The sequence below is a fragment of the Mobula hypostoma genome, chromosome 5 (genome assembly GCF_963921235.1).
Source record: "Mobula hypostoma chromosome 5, sMobHyp1.1, whole genome shotgun sequence".
Lineage (NCBI taxonomy): Eukaryota > Metazoa > Chordata > Chondrichthyes > Myliobatiformes > Myliobatidae > Mobula > Mobula hypostoma.
This window is the reverse complement of record NC_086101.1, coordinates 49,063,893-49,081,603: the sequence shown is the minus strand read 5'-3', so window position 1 is coordinate 49,081,603 and position 17,711 is coordinate 49,063,893. Positions and strand designations below refer to the sequence as shown.

The following is a 17,711-nucleotide window of genomic DNA, read 5'->3' as shown; positions in this document are numbered from 1 at the left end:
TTATTGGAAAATGACCAGAGAAACAAAAATTCAAATACCCACATCAAGCAAGACAGATGAAAAAGTATGACAGGGAAAAGCACTGTAGCAAACATTTGCCAACTACTTGAGCAGGCAAGGCAAGTGACCTGTACCAACAATGCCTTCAGGACTAGCTGGACTACAGGTTATCATCACAGAATGGTGGTTCGAGTATATTAAACAATATATGCTACTGTGTTAGCTGAAGCTGGATTTTACAATTCACTAAAATCAGCAGCCATTTCAGTTGTCAATCACAAAAGGTATCCTCCTTCAAGGAATCATGATTTTTTATTAAATGTGGACTTGAAAACTTGTCATGCAAACTGAAATGTAATATATTGTAACCACAATGGCTGAAATCAAATCCCATCTTAAAATAAATCAATTTAGCTGGCAATAATTATTTTGCATGCTTCTTTATTAAATTTCAGACTTGTTAAGTTTATCTGACTTTAATGATTTTTTTTTTAAATGCACTGAATGTTACACACAGCACAAAGTGGTACAAAGCATTATGCTACTTCGTTAGTGAATTTCGTTAAAGGCATCAACCTTGGTTCAATTAAGTTGTGAGTGGCACCTTCTGCCAGTTCTTGGGATATCGCTGGTAGAGACTTTGCAGTTTGCGCAGTGAGCTGCCCTTCACGGTTACAGCAATTTTCAAAGGAGGTTGCATGATCCTGCTCAGTTCTAGCTTTGATAACAGAGCAGTGATTGGTATCGAACTCTAACTCCTCTGGAAACTCAGCTGGCTTCCTTCTGCATTTGGGAGATAGATCAGTACAACAGAAGCAATCAGAGGAAAGTCAAATCTTGGGAAACAATACAGAGGTTATCAGGAAGGTATAACACTTAAAAACAAAACAGAAATTAAGCTTGATTCTACACTTCAGCAAGCACTGCAGAAGTGTAACATTTGTGTATGTGTCAAGCAAAAAAAAACTTCAGTGGAATGTCATGTGTCTTTGTAAATTGTGAAGACCTCAGCAATTCAAACAGATCTCTTGCCCTACAGTTGAAAGAGCTGAACCACACATTTTCGAAGAATCTTAAAAAACCGAATTAAAAATTAACAGAAAAAGATTTAAGAGAAACAGTCAGTAACAGCCCAAAAGAAAGAGCCCAATTTTAAGAAATTGACAAAAATACCACTTAATAAAGTATCATAAAAGAAAGAGAAAGTGTTAAATTTACATACTTCCTATCATGAGGAGGTATTTACAGCTAAAGAAGTTATTCTCAGTATTGCAAAACAGGGAATGCAACAGCTGATTTAGTCATAACTTGCACCCACAAACAACGAGGTGCATGGCCAGACCCACTTTAGTAGAGGGTTAGAGACAACCGGGAGTACTGTGGAAAACTTTCCTTCCCTTAGTGAAGCCATGCTGTGGACTATTTTGCTCTACATCCAACCACAAACTAACTCTGATCTCCATGTGTTGAACATTGGCCAGTTGAGGACAAACCTGATGTACTGAAGCTGCTTATACCATGGTCTTTTCTGAGACCCCAACTGTATGTGTTTCCAGTGTTCTGCTCCCTCAGGACTCCAATGCTTTGGTAGAAATCTATCATGCGTTACACCTGTCCCTCGTCCTACTGCAATCAGTTTACGAGCATACAGATCATCCTTTTCAATGTCTGGAGTGGCAACTGTTTCTTCCTCTGAAGAGGACTCGTCTCCAAGTGACTGGGAAGTTGCAGTAGACCCTCCAGTCTGTAGCCTCTGGTTGCTGTCAGAAACATCCACTGTTAGTGTTCATCTGCCAGTATATACACACTGCAGACACACAATGCTTTCTTCCAGAATCTCAAGCGTTTAACGGAAAGGGACACACTAGTTAAAAGCCATCACCTCAACGGCACTTGACTAAATGCAGAGGCACATGCTGATCCAGCTGAAGGTGAAGGCTTATATTATGCAACACACAAGCAAATATAAATATTACAGGAACTAATGATTGAAAGCGCAAAATATTTTACCTATGAAATGCAAAAGATAATAATTGTTTTATAAAGATTATACAGCAGTTATTGAAGCTCAAAAAGCAGCAACTCATCACCAAACTGCAACCATTTCTGACCTGCTGCATTTGTCATCATCGTGCATTAAGTGTGTGACATGACTGGACAAGGAAGCAGCTTGCTGGGTCTGCGGAGGTAGGTCTTTATCAAGTCCGCAAAGTTTATTCCTTGTAGAACTGATAGAGTAACCAAATTTCCGAAGCGCCAAGTCGTCCACCACAGGATCAGGCTCCCTTCCCTCGCTATCTGAACCAGAATCAGATGCAGGGCAAACAAGCCCTAAATCCCGAGGAGTTCCATTCTCACCTCTGGTGGAAGTGCCTTCTGAAGCTTTGCTACCAGCAACATTTTCTTCTTTTGTGATTGGTTCTTTTCTATTGAGGCTAATTAAGATAACTTGGATTGAAGAAGAATGCACTAACTAAAGGTGATTTTAAAAAATGCACAACAGATAAATAGAAGTTCAGTACATTGCATCAATTCTACACTTTCTCCTGTCCATCTGTCCCTCACACAGTTTACCCGGTCTTATAAGTCAAAGATACAAATTCATCATGATATTTACATACAATGTCAGTGCAGACCCCAAGCTTGTCGATAGCCCCCTTACCAAACAGAGGGCCTAAGCCCCAGATGCACAGTCTCAGTGTAAAGTAGCATCTGTTTAGAGTTGAGAGAAGCAGACATGTCTTGATCCAAAGGGCTATAAATCTTTGGAATTCTCTACCTCAGAGTTAAAGTTTGCTCAGTTATTGGGTAAATATTCAAGGCAGACTTTGATGGATTTCCTGACCCTAAGAGGATACGTGGATCAGACAGGAATGTGCTCATGGGAGCATTTTATCAGTCATGACCTCAGTGAACTCAAAGCAGGCTTAGAGGTTGTAGGACCTCCTCCTGTTTCTCATTTTCTTATCCCTGCACTTTCACAAATACAAAATACACAAAGGAAAATGACGTGGAAGAAACTAAAATCTTACATAAAGATGAAAGAATGGAGTATTTTGTAAAACAAACGAGTTACAGTCAGTGACGCAGTTCTACACTTGTTTCGCATTTCGTGACACTTCTAAACTGAAAATTTGTAAGGTCACAAATAAACAAACTAGAAATTCAGCTTTCTTAAAACATATGCTAAATTATAATCATTAGTAAATATCTGGGCAAGCTTAATTGATGTCAAGGACCTTATTTGTCCTGACTAGTCCAACATAAATGTGTTGTCAAAGCCTAGGTAGAGACTATTGATAACGGAGGCAAGAGTTATACAACACGCCAACATGCCTTCAGCACATCATGTTCATGTCAGCCATTGAGAATTTACCTCTATTTTCTGGCAACTGACCAGTAGCCTTCTTTATCTTGGTGATTCAGGTGCTCACCTTAATACTTCTTGAATATTATGAGAATCTCTGTCTCTACTATCGCTATACAAAATGTAGTTCAGCTCCCAACCCCCTCCTTGATGAAAACAATTCTCCCTCAATGCCCTCTGAACATTCTGCTTACCTTAAACCAGGGATTCCTAACCTTTTTTTTTAAATGCCATGTGCCCCAGGTTGGGAACCCCTGCCTTAAATCTATGCCCTATATACATTCCTACTATGTGGAAATAGTTTTCTTAAACTATCTACCCTAACTATACCCCTTATAATTTTGTATACCATGATCAGCTTCTCCACTCCAGGGAAAAGCAATCCAATTTTATTCACTCGTGCTTCAACCTAGGCAGCATTCTGGTGGGGCTCCACAGCACCCCTCAGTATGGTAATCACATCCTGCCTATAGTACGACAACCAGAATTACACAAAGTACTCGTTTACTGTGGCCTACAGTTGCACCACAACTTCCTTTATCCTACTTTGTATGCCCTTGCTAACAAAGACAAATATCCCAAATGCCACTTGTACTCTGTTTCACTGATCCTTGGACTTGTACACCAACATCCCTCTGATCCTCAATACTTCTTCAGCCCTTTCAATGTGTATTGTGGTGACTTTTTCTTTTATTCCTCCCCCCACACCACCAAGTTCATCTTCTCACGCTTATTCAGGATTACGTTCCATCTCCTGTTGCTCTTCTTTTCCTACCATCACATCCACATAGTCAAGTAGTCAATTTTTGTGTTATCAGTGAACTTACAATTCACACCTCCTACATTCACATCCAAATCATCAATACGTGTAACAAACAGTAAGGCTCTCAGTTCTATCCCTTTGGTACACCCTAATCCCAGCAATAAGTGCTGGGATATTTACTGTATCTTTGCATTTATACAGTAACCACATTGGCCAAGTTTTTCCACAACTAACAAGACAAATATGCAGTATATATAATTGCCCAACAAGGTATTAAGGTTAAAAGTCAAATGAGATGGTTTTCTTTATAGTAAATAACAAAAGAACGAACTGAATAGTGAACAATCACAAATATGGGGGGGGGGGCCACAATAAGGAAAACAACCAATTTATTTGATCTACCAGTAAGGCGGTGGTGCACTCCATAAATTGTAATGGTCCCATGTTTAGCAGGGCATTGACTTTTAGAAATGCTGTTGACTATAGTACAAAATACAAGGTTTTAAAGCTACGTACCTTGTTAAAGATCCATCAGGCTCAGTAAACATCGGGCTTGCCCAACTTCGTCTATTCTCCTCATTTTTTTCTGCGCGCTTTTTCCTCAATGGAGCTGGCACATAGGTTGCAGGCTTGCTTTTAGTCGGCAGAAACTGGTTGAAGGGAACGACAGGCTTGAACTCAGAGGTGGAGACCCTACGAAGCATCATGTCGTCCTTTGGACCTTCCATTGCCTTGCTGCTCAGATTGTCTGGCTCAATATCACTCCCACCACCTAAAATCACGAAAGGAAGACTTGTTTCCATTACAGGATACCAGTTTCACTGGCCAAGCTATTATTCCCATTGTATCCGAGACAGCCTTTAAGCTGAGTGGTGGATCAGGCCAAGTTACAGCCAACCACATTGCTGGTGTCACAAATAGGCAAGACTAAAGTTAGGACTTCCTGAAGAACCACCAGCACAAGAAATAAACTTCTACAGTCTATGGTAAACTTCTATGTCACTGTTACTATGTTTTAATCCAAAATAATTAACCAAAATTTAACTTTAAAGTTGTTCTAATGAAGTTTGAACTCATTCCTGTATAACATTAGCGTTAACCTTTGGATTATTAATGCAGCTCACTAGTGTCCCTCTAGTTTAGAATATTTTACAATGTTGATTCTTAACAAATATTTCACCTAACCATTCAAACTTCACCAGCTCTAATGTAGTAATCCACTTCTGAAAGGCACAGAGTAATTACAGTCTCCATGAGGGTTTTAACGGAACGCTCCCTCCAGAAGTTCACACGGCGATGTTAAAATCAAAGCAATTTTTTGAAAATCTGTTAAAGTATGTTGAAATCTGTTAACAGCATTGTGAAAGTCTACATAGGGTATGAATTATATTCACCCACATGATGAATGCTTTCTGCTCCTCTAATCAGTCAGACCATTTCATAAAAAACTATTGAAATATAACGTTATTCCAATCTCACTAAGCAAGCTTGCCCTGGAGTTTCAGTCCACACTGTGCTTAAGGTCTACACAGACAGGTCATTCATGGTGAAGGTGAGGCTCAGGAGGCCAGGGAAATCTGAAAAGATAAAATGGTGGAGGGCATGCAAGGTGTCCTGGTTGTACTTGGGAAAGGACTGGACAAAGGGATAAAGGAGAGATAGTCAAGGCATGAAGAGAGAAGTTCAATGGAGCAGTGGCTGAAGACTATACATTGACACAAATTTTGTATTCTTACTACTAATCTTCAGTCAGGAGGGAGTAATGGTCACCCAGTTTACAATCTACTTCCCAAACACATCTGGCACTCAATGTTAACAGCAAAGCATCCTTGCCTTACCTTCACTGCTCCCCTTTAGAGTTATGTCTGAAGAAAGGCTTGCGAATGACTTTGACCCAAAGGAGTCCAAGCTATCGAATGAGTCGTCTCTTCTGTGCGTGAACTGCGGCGAAGCTGGCTCGGGGCGCTCTGCACACCAGATATCACAGTACCCGCTGTCTCTACCGCTTCGGTTCAGACTACCCGAGTCTGTAAGTGCCTGGAGAGGAAAATAAAAATCAGCTGTTTCTGTCAACAAATGCAAGGTATTATTCATGGTAAATCTGTCCACCAGACCCAAGGAGCAAAAACTAATTTGAATCAGAAATGACTGAAAGTTTATTACAAGGGGAGGTCATTCTGCCCATTGAACCAATTCCTGCTTCTGGCTTAGCTATCACATCAGATTCGCTTCCATGCCCTTTCCACACAAATTCCCTTTCAGGAATCTACCCATTTCCCTCTTGAATGCATTAATTGATTTCTACCAGGAGATGTGAATTTTGATTCTAATTATCCTCTACATTAAAAAAAGATGTCATTCCTCAAATTCCCCCTCAGACTCAAAATGTTAATTCTACACCCAGGATCATTGAACTAGTAATGCAAACAGGTTCACTCCATCTACCCTAACTAAGCAATCATAGTCAAGTTCAAGTTTATTGTCATCTGACCGTGCATATACACAACCAAGCAAAACAACATTCTCCTGGACCACCATTCACCCACAAACATATCACATAAAGCAGACAAATCAAAATATTACCACAAATAATTTCATAAAATACAATTTGAAATGCATGCAGTGCGCAGCAGAGAAAAGCAGTAAACAGCTTGCTGCCATAGTGATGAGACCTTGGTGCTGGCAGGATATTTATTCGTCTCTCAGCCCGAGGGAAGAAGTTGTTACCCGGAGTGCCCTAGTCCTGATGCCTCTGTACCCGCTTCCTGATAATAGTGAGTCAAAGAGGATTGTGGGATGGGGATAGGGATCCTCAACAACACTTTGGGTCCTTCATCTGCAATGCTCCTGCTCCTGGTCCTGTACCCTCTGCTAGATTTCCTCTCAACTGTTGCTCCAAGGAGAATCTCCACAGCTTCTGCTGTCTATCCTGGCAAATGAAAGCCCTCACCCTGGAACCATTATGGTAAATCTCCCAACCATCCACAGGACTTCCACCTTCTATTCACATAACACTGGCCGGGTGACAATTGTTGGTATTGGTTTATTATTGTTTCTCTGCCAAGATACAGTGAAAAGCTTGTCTTGCATAATGTTCAGACAGATCAAAATATGACATGATACCCTGAGGCAGAAAAAGGTAAAACAATAACAATGTAGAATAAAGTATTACAGCGAGAGCGCAGTGCAGGTAAACAATAAGGTGGCCGATCATAACGAGGTACATTGTGAGGTCAGAAGTCCACTTTAACATTCAAGTCGGCCGCTTAAGAGTCTGGTAACAGAAGGACAGAAACTGCCTTTGAGCCTGGTGACACGAGCTCTCATTATTGGAGTTAAAATGTGGCACAAGCCCTTTTCAACCTTCTCCATTCTTCCTATATGGTAGTTACTTTCTTGGGTTGGTTACACCTCTCCAGAGATTCTTAAACTAGCCACTGGGTGGCACACAGGAGCAGTTTTGTCGAACTAACAAAAACGTGTGCAGCTGTGGACATTACACTTGGAGGCAGCAAAATCAAGTTTCAATCTAAACCAGCCCAAAAGGCAAGAAAGAATGAATTACAGCCAATAAGATAAATAGTGACCATTCTGTGTTTTCAAATCTCTCCTGAATGAATGTAGCTACAATAGAAAAATAAACTCTATTAAGATTTACTGAAAAGTGCAGAAAATTGCTTCTAGCATGCAGCAAAGTAAAGTTGTTTAAGATGCAACAATGGATGACTGAAAGAGGTGCCTCAGGAAAATCTATAACTTCTTGGCATTGGTCTTCAAAGCCCTGGAAGATGGACGTTGGCTTTAATCATTTTACAGAACAAATTCGTAACGACATTGATGGGGAGAATTGGAAGAATGGCTCAGCAAAATTGGCAGAGGGGCAAAGGTTACTTCCTAGTTAATTCGTCTTAAAGGCGTGTTAGCCCTTCAAGATTCCCTCCTACTTTAAGCATAACCACATGTGACAATACCACCACATGTAGTTCAATAGTATCAAAAAGTTTCACACTTCAAACGTTTGTCACAACAAAACACACATTTTGATTGAAAATAATCTTTAAAACACTTGTTAATGAGAAACTGAAATCCATAGGGGGTATTCATAGGGTGAATCATAGGAAATGATTCCTCACAACAGGGGTGCCTAAAACGAGAAAGCAACAACTTAGGTTAAGAGGCAAGAGATTTAGAGGAAGATTCCCCCCCCCCCACACACACAGGGGTTTAGAAGATGGAATACATGGGGGGGGGAGGGGGGGAAAAGGAGAGTGGAGGCAGGTACTCTCACAACGTAATTACCTAGACAAGCAATGAATTGCCAAGCTCCAAAAGTCTGCAGACCAATGATGCCAAATGGGGTGAGTACAGTGGAGTAGCTGATAATTGGTTATAGACATGGTGTGTGAGGGGTCCGTTTCGGTGGTATTACTCAATGATTCTGTGATCAACACAGTTGAATGGATGCATTCTTCTTTCTAGCCCTAATCCTTCTTAATAAAGACTGCAAACTGAATCTGGCTAATACAGGTCTTTGCTAGTGACTTGGTCAATGTGTGGAAATTGACTCAAATTGCTGCTCTCTATCCAATTTTTCCCCATATCTCACACAGGTCTGTGAGACTTAAATGTTCCCGGTAATTTGAAGTCTATCTCAATGTTCACAGACAATTGTAACTCACCTTGGTCAGTGTTTGTCCTAACAGCCCCTCAAACGCATTCAGGTCAAGGTATGGTCCATTATAATGAGGGTCAGACTGTGCTCTTCTCCCAAGCCAATATATCGTAATCAAAACCTGCAAGGTTGTCATTATCCGTGTAAGTGGTTTTTCAGAAAATACATACTTAAGAAACATCGTTCAAGTAAACTAACAGATCATTAAGTTCACATTATATCAATGCAATGCACTAAATTCTATTACTAAGAAAGGTCTTTTAACAATCGACAGCTTCCATAGCTGGAGACATCTGTTTTCAAGGGCACACATCTGAGCTTCAAAAGGTGGTTGGAACTCTCACCCAGCCTCATTCATTTCTGTGTGCTCCACTCCATCACCTCCGTTCAAGCCATCTCCTGTCAGATCTCTCTCACTCCTCATTCCAAATGCATAGCTTACTTCACAACACCCTTCTGCCGCTCTGGAATGCCACAGACCACAGGAGGAGAAGGGAACAAAAACTGTAGAAGCAAATAAAAAAGCTGCACATGCTCCAATTGATCCCATTCCTCATTCTCCTCCTCTTCATCGACACGTCATGTCAGTCTGTTGAACCATGCTCTTGGCCCCATCTGTTAACTCAATATACCTGTCCATTTTATCTTTCCTCATGAGGCAGTGGTTTGCTGGACCATGAGTGCAAGCACCTGCCATCTAATCTGTCTGGCCATTCACTACAATGAATGGCTTGGCTGTCTCTGGTCTGTGTGGTTCAATTTAATCTACATAAGGTTCCTCTTAATAAATAGCTGGAGCAACACACAAGTGCTTTAGGACCTCAGTAAATCAGACAGCATCTACAGAGTGAAATGAAAAGTCAATGTTTTGGTCAAGACCCTTCATAAGGATGAAGAATGAGGTCTCTGCCTGAAATTTCAACTTTATTTCCCTCCGTAGAATCTCCCTGACCTACTGAGTTCCTCTACTTTGTGTGCGCTCTGCTCAAGAGTTCCAACATCTGTAGAATCTCTTGTGCCTCAGTCAGTAGCTGGAAGTTGCCTCTCCAAATCTCAGCATCTTTCACCTCCATGACCAACTGGGTAATCCAATGATTTGGCCTCCATGTCTGGACTTTGATTCCTTGGAAAATTCTTTGCAAACCTCCCTTTCACTCACAGCCTTTGAGGGTTAATATTTATTATTTATCCAAAGCTCAAGTTCAAAGTAAGTTTTATTATCAAGGTACATATATGTCACCATATACATAGAAATTTACAGCACATCAACGGCCGTTTGGCCCACAATGATGTGCCAACTACGCAACTTCTAGAAACTGCCTAGAAATACCCTACCGCATAGCCCTCGATTTTTCTTAGTTCCATGTACCTATCTAAGAACCACTTAAAAGACTCTATTGTAACTGCCTCCACCACTGTCTCTGGTTGTGCATTCTATATACCCACCACTCTGCGTGAAAAACTTACCCCTGACATTCCCCCGTACCTACTTCCAAGCACCTTAAAACTATGCCCTATCGTGTTAGCCATTTCAGCCCAGTAAAAACCCGCTGGCTATCCACACGATCGATGCCTCTCACCATTTTATACACCTCTATCAGGTCACTTCTCATCCGCTATTGCTTCAAGACCAAGTTCACTTAACCTATTCTCATAAGGCATGCTCTCCAATCCAGGCAACATCCTTATAAATCTCATCTGCACTTTTTCTATAGTATCCACATCCTTCCCGTAGTGAGGTGATCAGCATAATACTCCGTGAGGGCTAACTAACATCCTGTATAACTGTAACATTACCTCACAGTTCTTGAGCACAATCCTACAGCTGATGAATGCCAACACATCATATACCTTAACAACACTGCCAACCTGCGCAGCAGCTTTGAGTGCCCTATGGGCATGGACCCCTAGTGTCTGATCTTCGACACTGCCAAGAGTTTTACCGTTAATACTATATTCTGTCTTCAAATTTGACCTACCCAAATAAACCACTTCACACTTATCTGGGTCGTACTCAATCTGCCACTTATTAGCCCAGTCCTGCACCCTGTTGATACCACGCTGTAACCTCTGACAGCCTTCCAGGTTATCCATAATACCACCACCTCTCGTGTCATCAGCAAACTTAGTAACCTACCCTTCTACTTCCTCATCCAGGTTATTTATAAAAATCACAAAGAGGAAGGATCCCAGAACAGTTCCCTGAGGAACACCACTGGTCACCGACCTCCATGCAGAATATGACCCATCTACAACACTCTTTGCCTTCTGTGGGCAAGCCAATTCTGGATCCACAAAGCAATGTCTCCTTGAATCCCACACCTCCTTACTTTCTGAATGAGCCTTGTATGGGGAACCTCAACAAATGCCTTACTGAAATCCAGAAACACTACATCCACTGTTTTACCTCAATGCGTTTTGTTACATCCTCGAAGAATTCAGTCAGGCTCGTAAGGCACAACCTGCCCTTAACCAAGCCATGTTGATTATCCCAAATCAGATTATGTCTCGCCAAATGCTCATAAATCCTGCTGCTCAGGACTTTTCCACAACTTGCCCACCACTGTAGCAAGACTCACACTTTCTACAACCCTGAGAATCATGTTCCTGTAGGCATATTCAGCAATTTATAGAATAGTAACTATAACAGGATCAATGAAAGATCAACCAGAGTGCAGACGACAACAAGCTGCAAATGTAAATATAAACAAATAGCAGTAAAATAACAAGAACATGAGAAAACAAGAAAAAGAGTCATTAAAGTGAGGTCATTGGTTGTTGGAACATCTCAATGGATGGGCAAGTGAATGTAGTTATCTCCTTTTGTTCAAGAGCCTGATGTCATATACTTAGATTTCCAGAAGGCATTCGATAACGTGCCACATAAGAGACTTATAAATAAGATAAGAATGCATGGAGTCAGAGGAAGTGTACTGGTATGGATAGTGGATTGGTTAACCGACAGAAGGCAGAGAGTTGGTATAAATGGCTGGAAATAGTTACATCCCGACACGCGGGACAGAAGCATGGTCGTATTGTTCATTCCAGGAACCAGCTGCTTGCGCTAATGCCGGCCAGTTTAGCGAGCAGAGTGGAGGACACCCCTGCTGAAATCTGGAGGAAAACACACAGAGGATGCAGAGGGGGATCACAAAGTCGAGGAAAGAGGACCGGGTCGAGACAACAGAGACTTATGGAGATGAGGAGATCGGTGGGAAATAAAATGGACGAGTTCACGGCACTAGCCAGGCGTCAGAGAACATTTCGGGAGTGCAGTGTTATGTGTTTCACTGGAACAGGGCTGCACGAGGATATACCTGATCCAAACTTCTCCATGGACGGCTTCCAGACCGTTCCGGCTGACCGGAAATGCATTGAGAGCAGTAAGCGTAAAGGAGTTGGGTGCTTACTGTACTGGCTAACAACAGATGGTGCAATCCAGGTCATATTACGATCAAGGAACGTGTTCATAGACCAGATATTGAACTTTTTACTGTTGGACTTCGGCCACATTCCACCGTGATACAACACTTGGCGGCACGGGAGGTCGTTCCTGCCTGTGGCCATCGAACTTGCAGCTCCTCCCGTGGAGGGTCAGACACCCTGAGCCAATAGACTGGTCCTGGACTTATTTTCCATCTGGCATAGTTGGCATTTTGTTGTTTGATTGTTTGTGGGTTTTGTATTGCTATATTTATGCTCTATTCTTGGTTGGTGCGGCTGTAACGAAACCCAATTTCCCTCGGGATCTATCTATCTCTCCGGTTGGCAGTCAGTGGTGAGTGGGGTGCCGCAGGGGTCGGTGCTGGGCCCACAGCTGTTTACCATTTACATTGATGATTTGGAAGAGGGGACTGAGTGTAGCGTAGCAAAATTTGCTGATGACACGAAACTGAGTGGAAAAGCAAATTGTACAGAGGATGTGGAGAGTCTGCAGAGGGATATAGATAGGTTAAGTGAGTGGGCCAAGGTCTGGCAGATGGAATACAATGTTGGTAAATGCAAGATCATCCACTTTGGAAGGAATAATAGAAGAGCAGATTATTATTTAAATGGTGAAAGATTGCAGCATGCTGTTGTGCAGAGGGACTTGGGAGTACTTGTTCATGTATCGCAAAAAGGTGTCTTGCAGGTACAACAGGTTATTAAGAAGGCAAATGGAATGTTGGCCTTCATTGCTAAAGGGATTGAATTCAAGAGCAGGGAGGTCATGCTGCAGCTATACAGGGTACTGGTGAGGCCGCACCTGGAGTACTGTGTGTAGTTTTGGTCTCCATACTTGAGAAAGGATATATTGGCTTTGGAGGTAGTGCAGAGGTGGTTCACCAGGTTGATTCCAGGGATGAAGGGGTTAACCTATGAGGAGAGATTGAGTCGCCTGGGACTACACTCTCTGGAATTCAGAAGAATGAGAGGGGATCTTATAGAAACATACAAAATTTTGAAAGGGATAGATAAGATAGAAGTAGGAAAGTTGTTTCCATTGGTAGGTGAGACTAGAACTAGGGGACATTGCCTCAAGATTCAGGGGCGAAGATTTAGGACAGATGAGAAGAAACTGTCCCCCCCCCCCGCCCCCCAACCCCAGAGAGTGGTGAATCTGTGGAATTTTCTGCCCAGGGAAGCAGCTGAGGCTTCCTCACTAAATACATTTAAGAAACAGTTAGATAGGTTTTTACATAGTAGGGGAATTAAGGGTTATGGGGAAAAGGCAGGTAGATGGAGCTGAGTTTACGGACAGATCAGCCATGATCTTATTGAATGGCGGGGCAGGCTCAATGGGCCGGATGGCCTACTCCTGCTCCTATTTCTTATGTTTTATGTTGTGGGGCAGTTAATGCACCTTCACCTCAGGGCCCATTCAACATATGAAGCCACTCAATAAATGCTTGGTGCAAATAGCTTTGGGGATGATGTACAGAACCTGCATCAAGTTGTCAACTTCCATTTCATTAAGAGGTTCTTCAACATTGAAAAAGATTTAAAAAAAAACACATGCATGCTTCAGTTCTCTTCCAAGGTGGCCAGGGATGGAAAACTTCCAGCAAAAGCACAGGGTCCTCCTCCAGTAATTATTATGTGCATTCTGCAAATACGCAGATATGTTAAAGTGTGTATGCAATGTGCTCATTCAAAAGTTGATCCAAATAACGATGTCAAATATAATAATCAGTGTTACAATGGCTTCACTCTCCCTGATTAGAAACATGTCTGCACAATAATCTAAGCATAGGGAGTGCCAATGTCAGACACACATCTTTCAGATGCAAAATCGAGGCCCCATAAGTTAAGAACATGAGACGTAGGGGCAGAATTAGGCCATTCAGACCACTGAAACTGTTCCGCCATTCAACCATGGCTGCTTCTTTTTTTTTTAAAACCAACCCCATAATCTTGCCTCTCCCTGCAGCCCTTAATCCCTTTACCAATCAACATTTTAACAATCTCTGCCTTAGGTATACCCATGACCAGTCCTTTATGGAAACAAGCTCCACAAATTCACCACCCCCTAGGTGAAGATGTTCCTTCTAATCTCAGCTCTAAAGGGGTGTTCTCTTATTCTGAGGCTGTGCCCTCAGATCCTAGACTTTCCTGCTCAGGTAATCATCCTCACCACATCCATATTATCCTGGCCTTTCAATATTTTAGTAAGTTTCAATTAGATTCCACTACACCTGCTCCTCATATTCTTCTGAAGTCTACTTTTTTTTTAAAGTTTTCCAGCATCTACAGTTTCTGCTTTCTTTTCAATATGCTTTAGTGAACATGATGACCATATGTGCATTGCCCAGGGTATCTGAAAGAATTCCCTGCTTCTCTTCATCGTGCCACTGCATCAATATTGTCACTGCTATCCCATCATTTCTCAGCTCCCTACACTGCAAGGAATTAACTGACGAATGACAGAAATGGTATTTTTAATGCAACAGAAAAGTCTTTCAGATTAGCATACAATGACCAAAACCAGGATTAGCTTAACACCAGTTTTGGATTTAAGGCAAGTGTACAGGAAACAATATCTTGATAGTTATTATTTATTGAGATACAGCATGGAATAGACCTTCTAGCTATGCCACCCAGCAATCCCCTGAGTTAATCCTAGCCTAATCAAGTTCCACAAATTCACCACCCTTCTGGCTGAAGATATTCCTCCTAACCTCTGCTTTAAAGGGGCATATTTTTATTGAGGCCGTGCCCTCTGATCTTAGACGTTCTTGCTAAGGTGAACACTCTCACCATATCCACTTTATCCTGGCCTTTCAAACCCCTAATTTAATCCTAGCCACAACCTACAACTACCAATGTACCTTCCAACTGGTATCTCATTGGACTGTGGGAGGAAACCAGAGCACCAGGAGGAAACCCACGTGGTCACTGGCAGAACGTACAAACTCCCTATAGGCAGCAGTGGGAATTGAAGCATATTCACTGGATACTGTAAAGCACTGTGCTAACCACAATGCTACCGTGCCAACTTTGGTTTTTAGACAGGTGTAAAGGAAACAATATTTTGACATCATTACACATTCACACTGGTCTCACTGGTAATGCTGGAAACCAATCCAATCAGCCAATGGTACAGCAGGGGAAAGATGATTATCGTAGCACAATAAAACTGATTTTCTAGTCAATGGAGTAAGCTTCCAAACATCATATAAAAGTCACGAGCAACAACTCCTGTGTTCATGCAGTAGCTTCACGTGTTAAAATGTCCCAAAATATTTTGGATCAGTGATATGAAGCAAAATATGACAACTTATTAGAAATGGCATCAAGAAACTTGTCATGGAGGTAGATTATCACAACCATCTTAAATTCTGAGCGCTTTGGAGAAATCAAATCTCACAGCAGCAAAAACCAGAGATAAGGGTCACAGCAAGATGTACTAAGAGAGAAAAAACCCTACCGACTTAGTTCAAAATCAGTGCATTTCTAAGAGTTGATACAACTATCATTAAACATAAATATCATTAAGGTTATCAAGATGTTAATAGAAACTTAATTCAGCTGTTTCTAAAGGAACAAACTAACATTTGGTGAGAATGAAAACACAGCACTTTCTCGGTAAATAAAATATTGTATAGGTATCCAATAAAGAAGATAGTCCAAGAAATCAAAGTCACTCAGTATTCAGAACTTGATAATATCCAGATGAAGTGAAGGCTAATTTGCATTCAGCAGCTGCTTTTTGTAATGATCTGCTTTGGAAGTGACAAGCCACTGAATATTGCAAATTTATTGTAGGTTGCTGTCATTAGACACCCAACTTAAAAAACCAATTCAGGACCAAGGATATGGCCACGCAAGCAGCAATAATTTAGATCCGTATCAAAGGTCTCTGCATCAGATTAACAACAGCACTGAACTCAAAGCAATTTTGTCTTAATGCACAAAGAGAGATTGATGATTCTACTTTAAAAAGGTGGTTTATTGTTGTTCTGAAATTAAAAACAAAACCGTGAAAATATAAGATTAAATACCTGAGCTACTGATAAACAGCAGATCACTTACATTTTTTAGTCTCCTTTCGGTTTCTTCACGCCTGTGGAAATTAAAATAATCTAATTAGGATAATTTACCTCAGCTGTTCTAGTTTAAGATGCCTTACAGTTAAAAATATATTCCACCCTTTATTTCTGAAGTCACCTATTGGTTCATTCAGAAAGAGACAACAGGGCTCTCTTAACAGCCATAACAAAAGGTCAGTTATATGTAGTGCAAGTGTTTTCAAGGCAGCACTACAATCATTTACCAGAGAGAAACAGTGGTTTAAAAAAAGTTGATACAACTCAGTCCAAAGTCAAATGAAAGTCTACACTATCATCCTGAGCGAAGCATGTAATCACGTGTTAAAACAAATGCATTTCAGTCATTTGCTGAGAATTAGTGATGACTGCCTTATGGGATGGTGGAGGCAGATATTTTCAAGATACTTTAGCTGTGCTTAGACGAGCACATGAAACACCACGGCATACAAGGATGTGGGCAGTGCTGGAAATAGGGATTACTACAGATCAGTAGCCAATGGCGGGAAAAAAAGGTGGGCAGAAGGTTTTGTTTCTACAGCAAATGACTCCATTGCATAACAGACAATTGCAATGCTTTTACAACCAAGAACATGATCAAGTTTCAACTGTAGTCCAAAGTAGAAATATTCTGACACTTGAATGCACCTCTTCTATTTCTGTTAATTAGCTTGTTATTAGCACATGTTATTAGCACATACAGTGAAAAGCATTTGTTTACATGCCATACCATACCTGACAAAGTACAAAAAGAAAAGCATTAACAGAATGCAGAATATAGTGTTACAGTTACAGAGGAAGTGCAGAGCACGTAGACTAAGCAAGGTGAAAGGACAAGATAGACAGATGAAGAGTTCATCTTCAGTGTACGAGAGGTCTATTCAAGGGTCTTGTAACAGTGTCCTTCAGGCCGATGGTCTGCGTTCTCATGCTTTTGTATCTTCAGCCCGATGGAAGAGGGGTACAAGAGAAACTGAGGTGGGAGGGAACCTCGATTATGTTGACCGTTTATCCCGAGGCAACTGGAAGTATAGACAGAGTCAATTGGGGGGGGGGTGAAGAGAAACTGGGCTATGTTCACAGCTCTCTGCAATTTTTTGCTGCCTTGTGCAGAGCAGTTGCCACACCAAACTGTGATGCATCCTATGGTGCTTCTGTAAAAAGAGCAAATTAGTGAGGGCCGTTGGAGATATGCTGGATTTCCTTAGTCTTCTTCGGAATTAGGATAATTTCTACTCAAAATCCATCTTCTGTACCAAACATGAAAATATCCAAACTCACAAATGCATTCATTGGGAAAATTGGGAAACCTAATCTGAGCCCCAGGATACATCCTATTTTTAAAATCCATCTTGACCCCAATGCACATGGGTGGCACCTGTC

General features: G+C 41.4%; 1 protein-coding gene across 3 annotated transcripts in view; it reads right to left on the bottom strand.

The window, feature by feature from the left end:
- Positions 1-17,711, bottom strand: part of lmo7a (LIM domain 7a) — a 232,457-nt gene that overhangs the window by 69,856 nt on the left and 144,890 nt on the right. For 2 of the 3 annotated variants that reach the window (XM_063048466.1, XM_063048467.1), the window contains exons 6-9: positions 16,315-16,345; positions 8,810-8,923; positions 5,969-6,167; positions 4,647-4,902 (exon numbers count right to left, since the gene is read on the bottom strand). In XM_063048466.1, the coding sequence (XP_062904536.1) occupies positions 4,647-4,902; positions 5,969-6,167; positions 8,810-8,923; positions 16,315-16,345 (600 nt within the window). Of the gene's footprint in view, positions 1-576; positions 784-1,493; positions 1,761-2,111; positions 2,436-4,646; positions 4,903-5,968; positions 6,168-8,809; positions 8,924-16,314; positions 16,346-17,711 lie in introns of all 3 variants that reach the window. The other variant, XM_063048465.1, reaches the window with a different exon arrangement.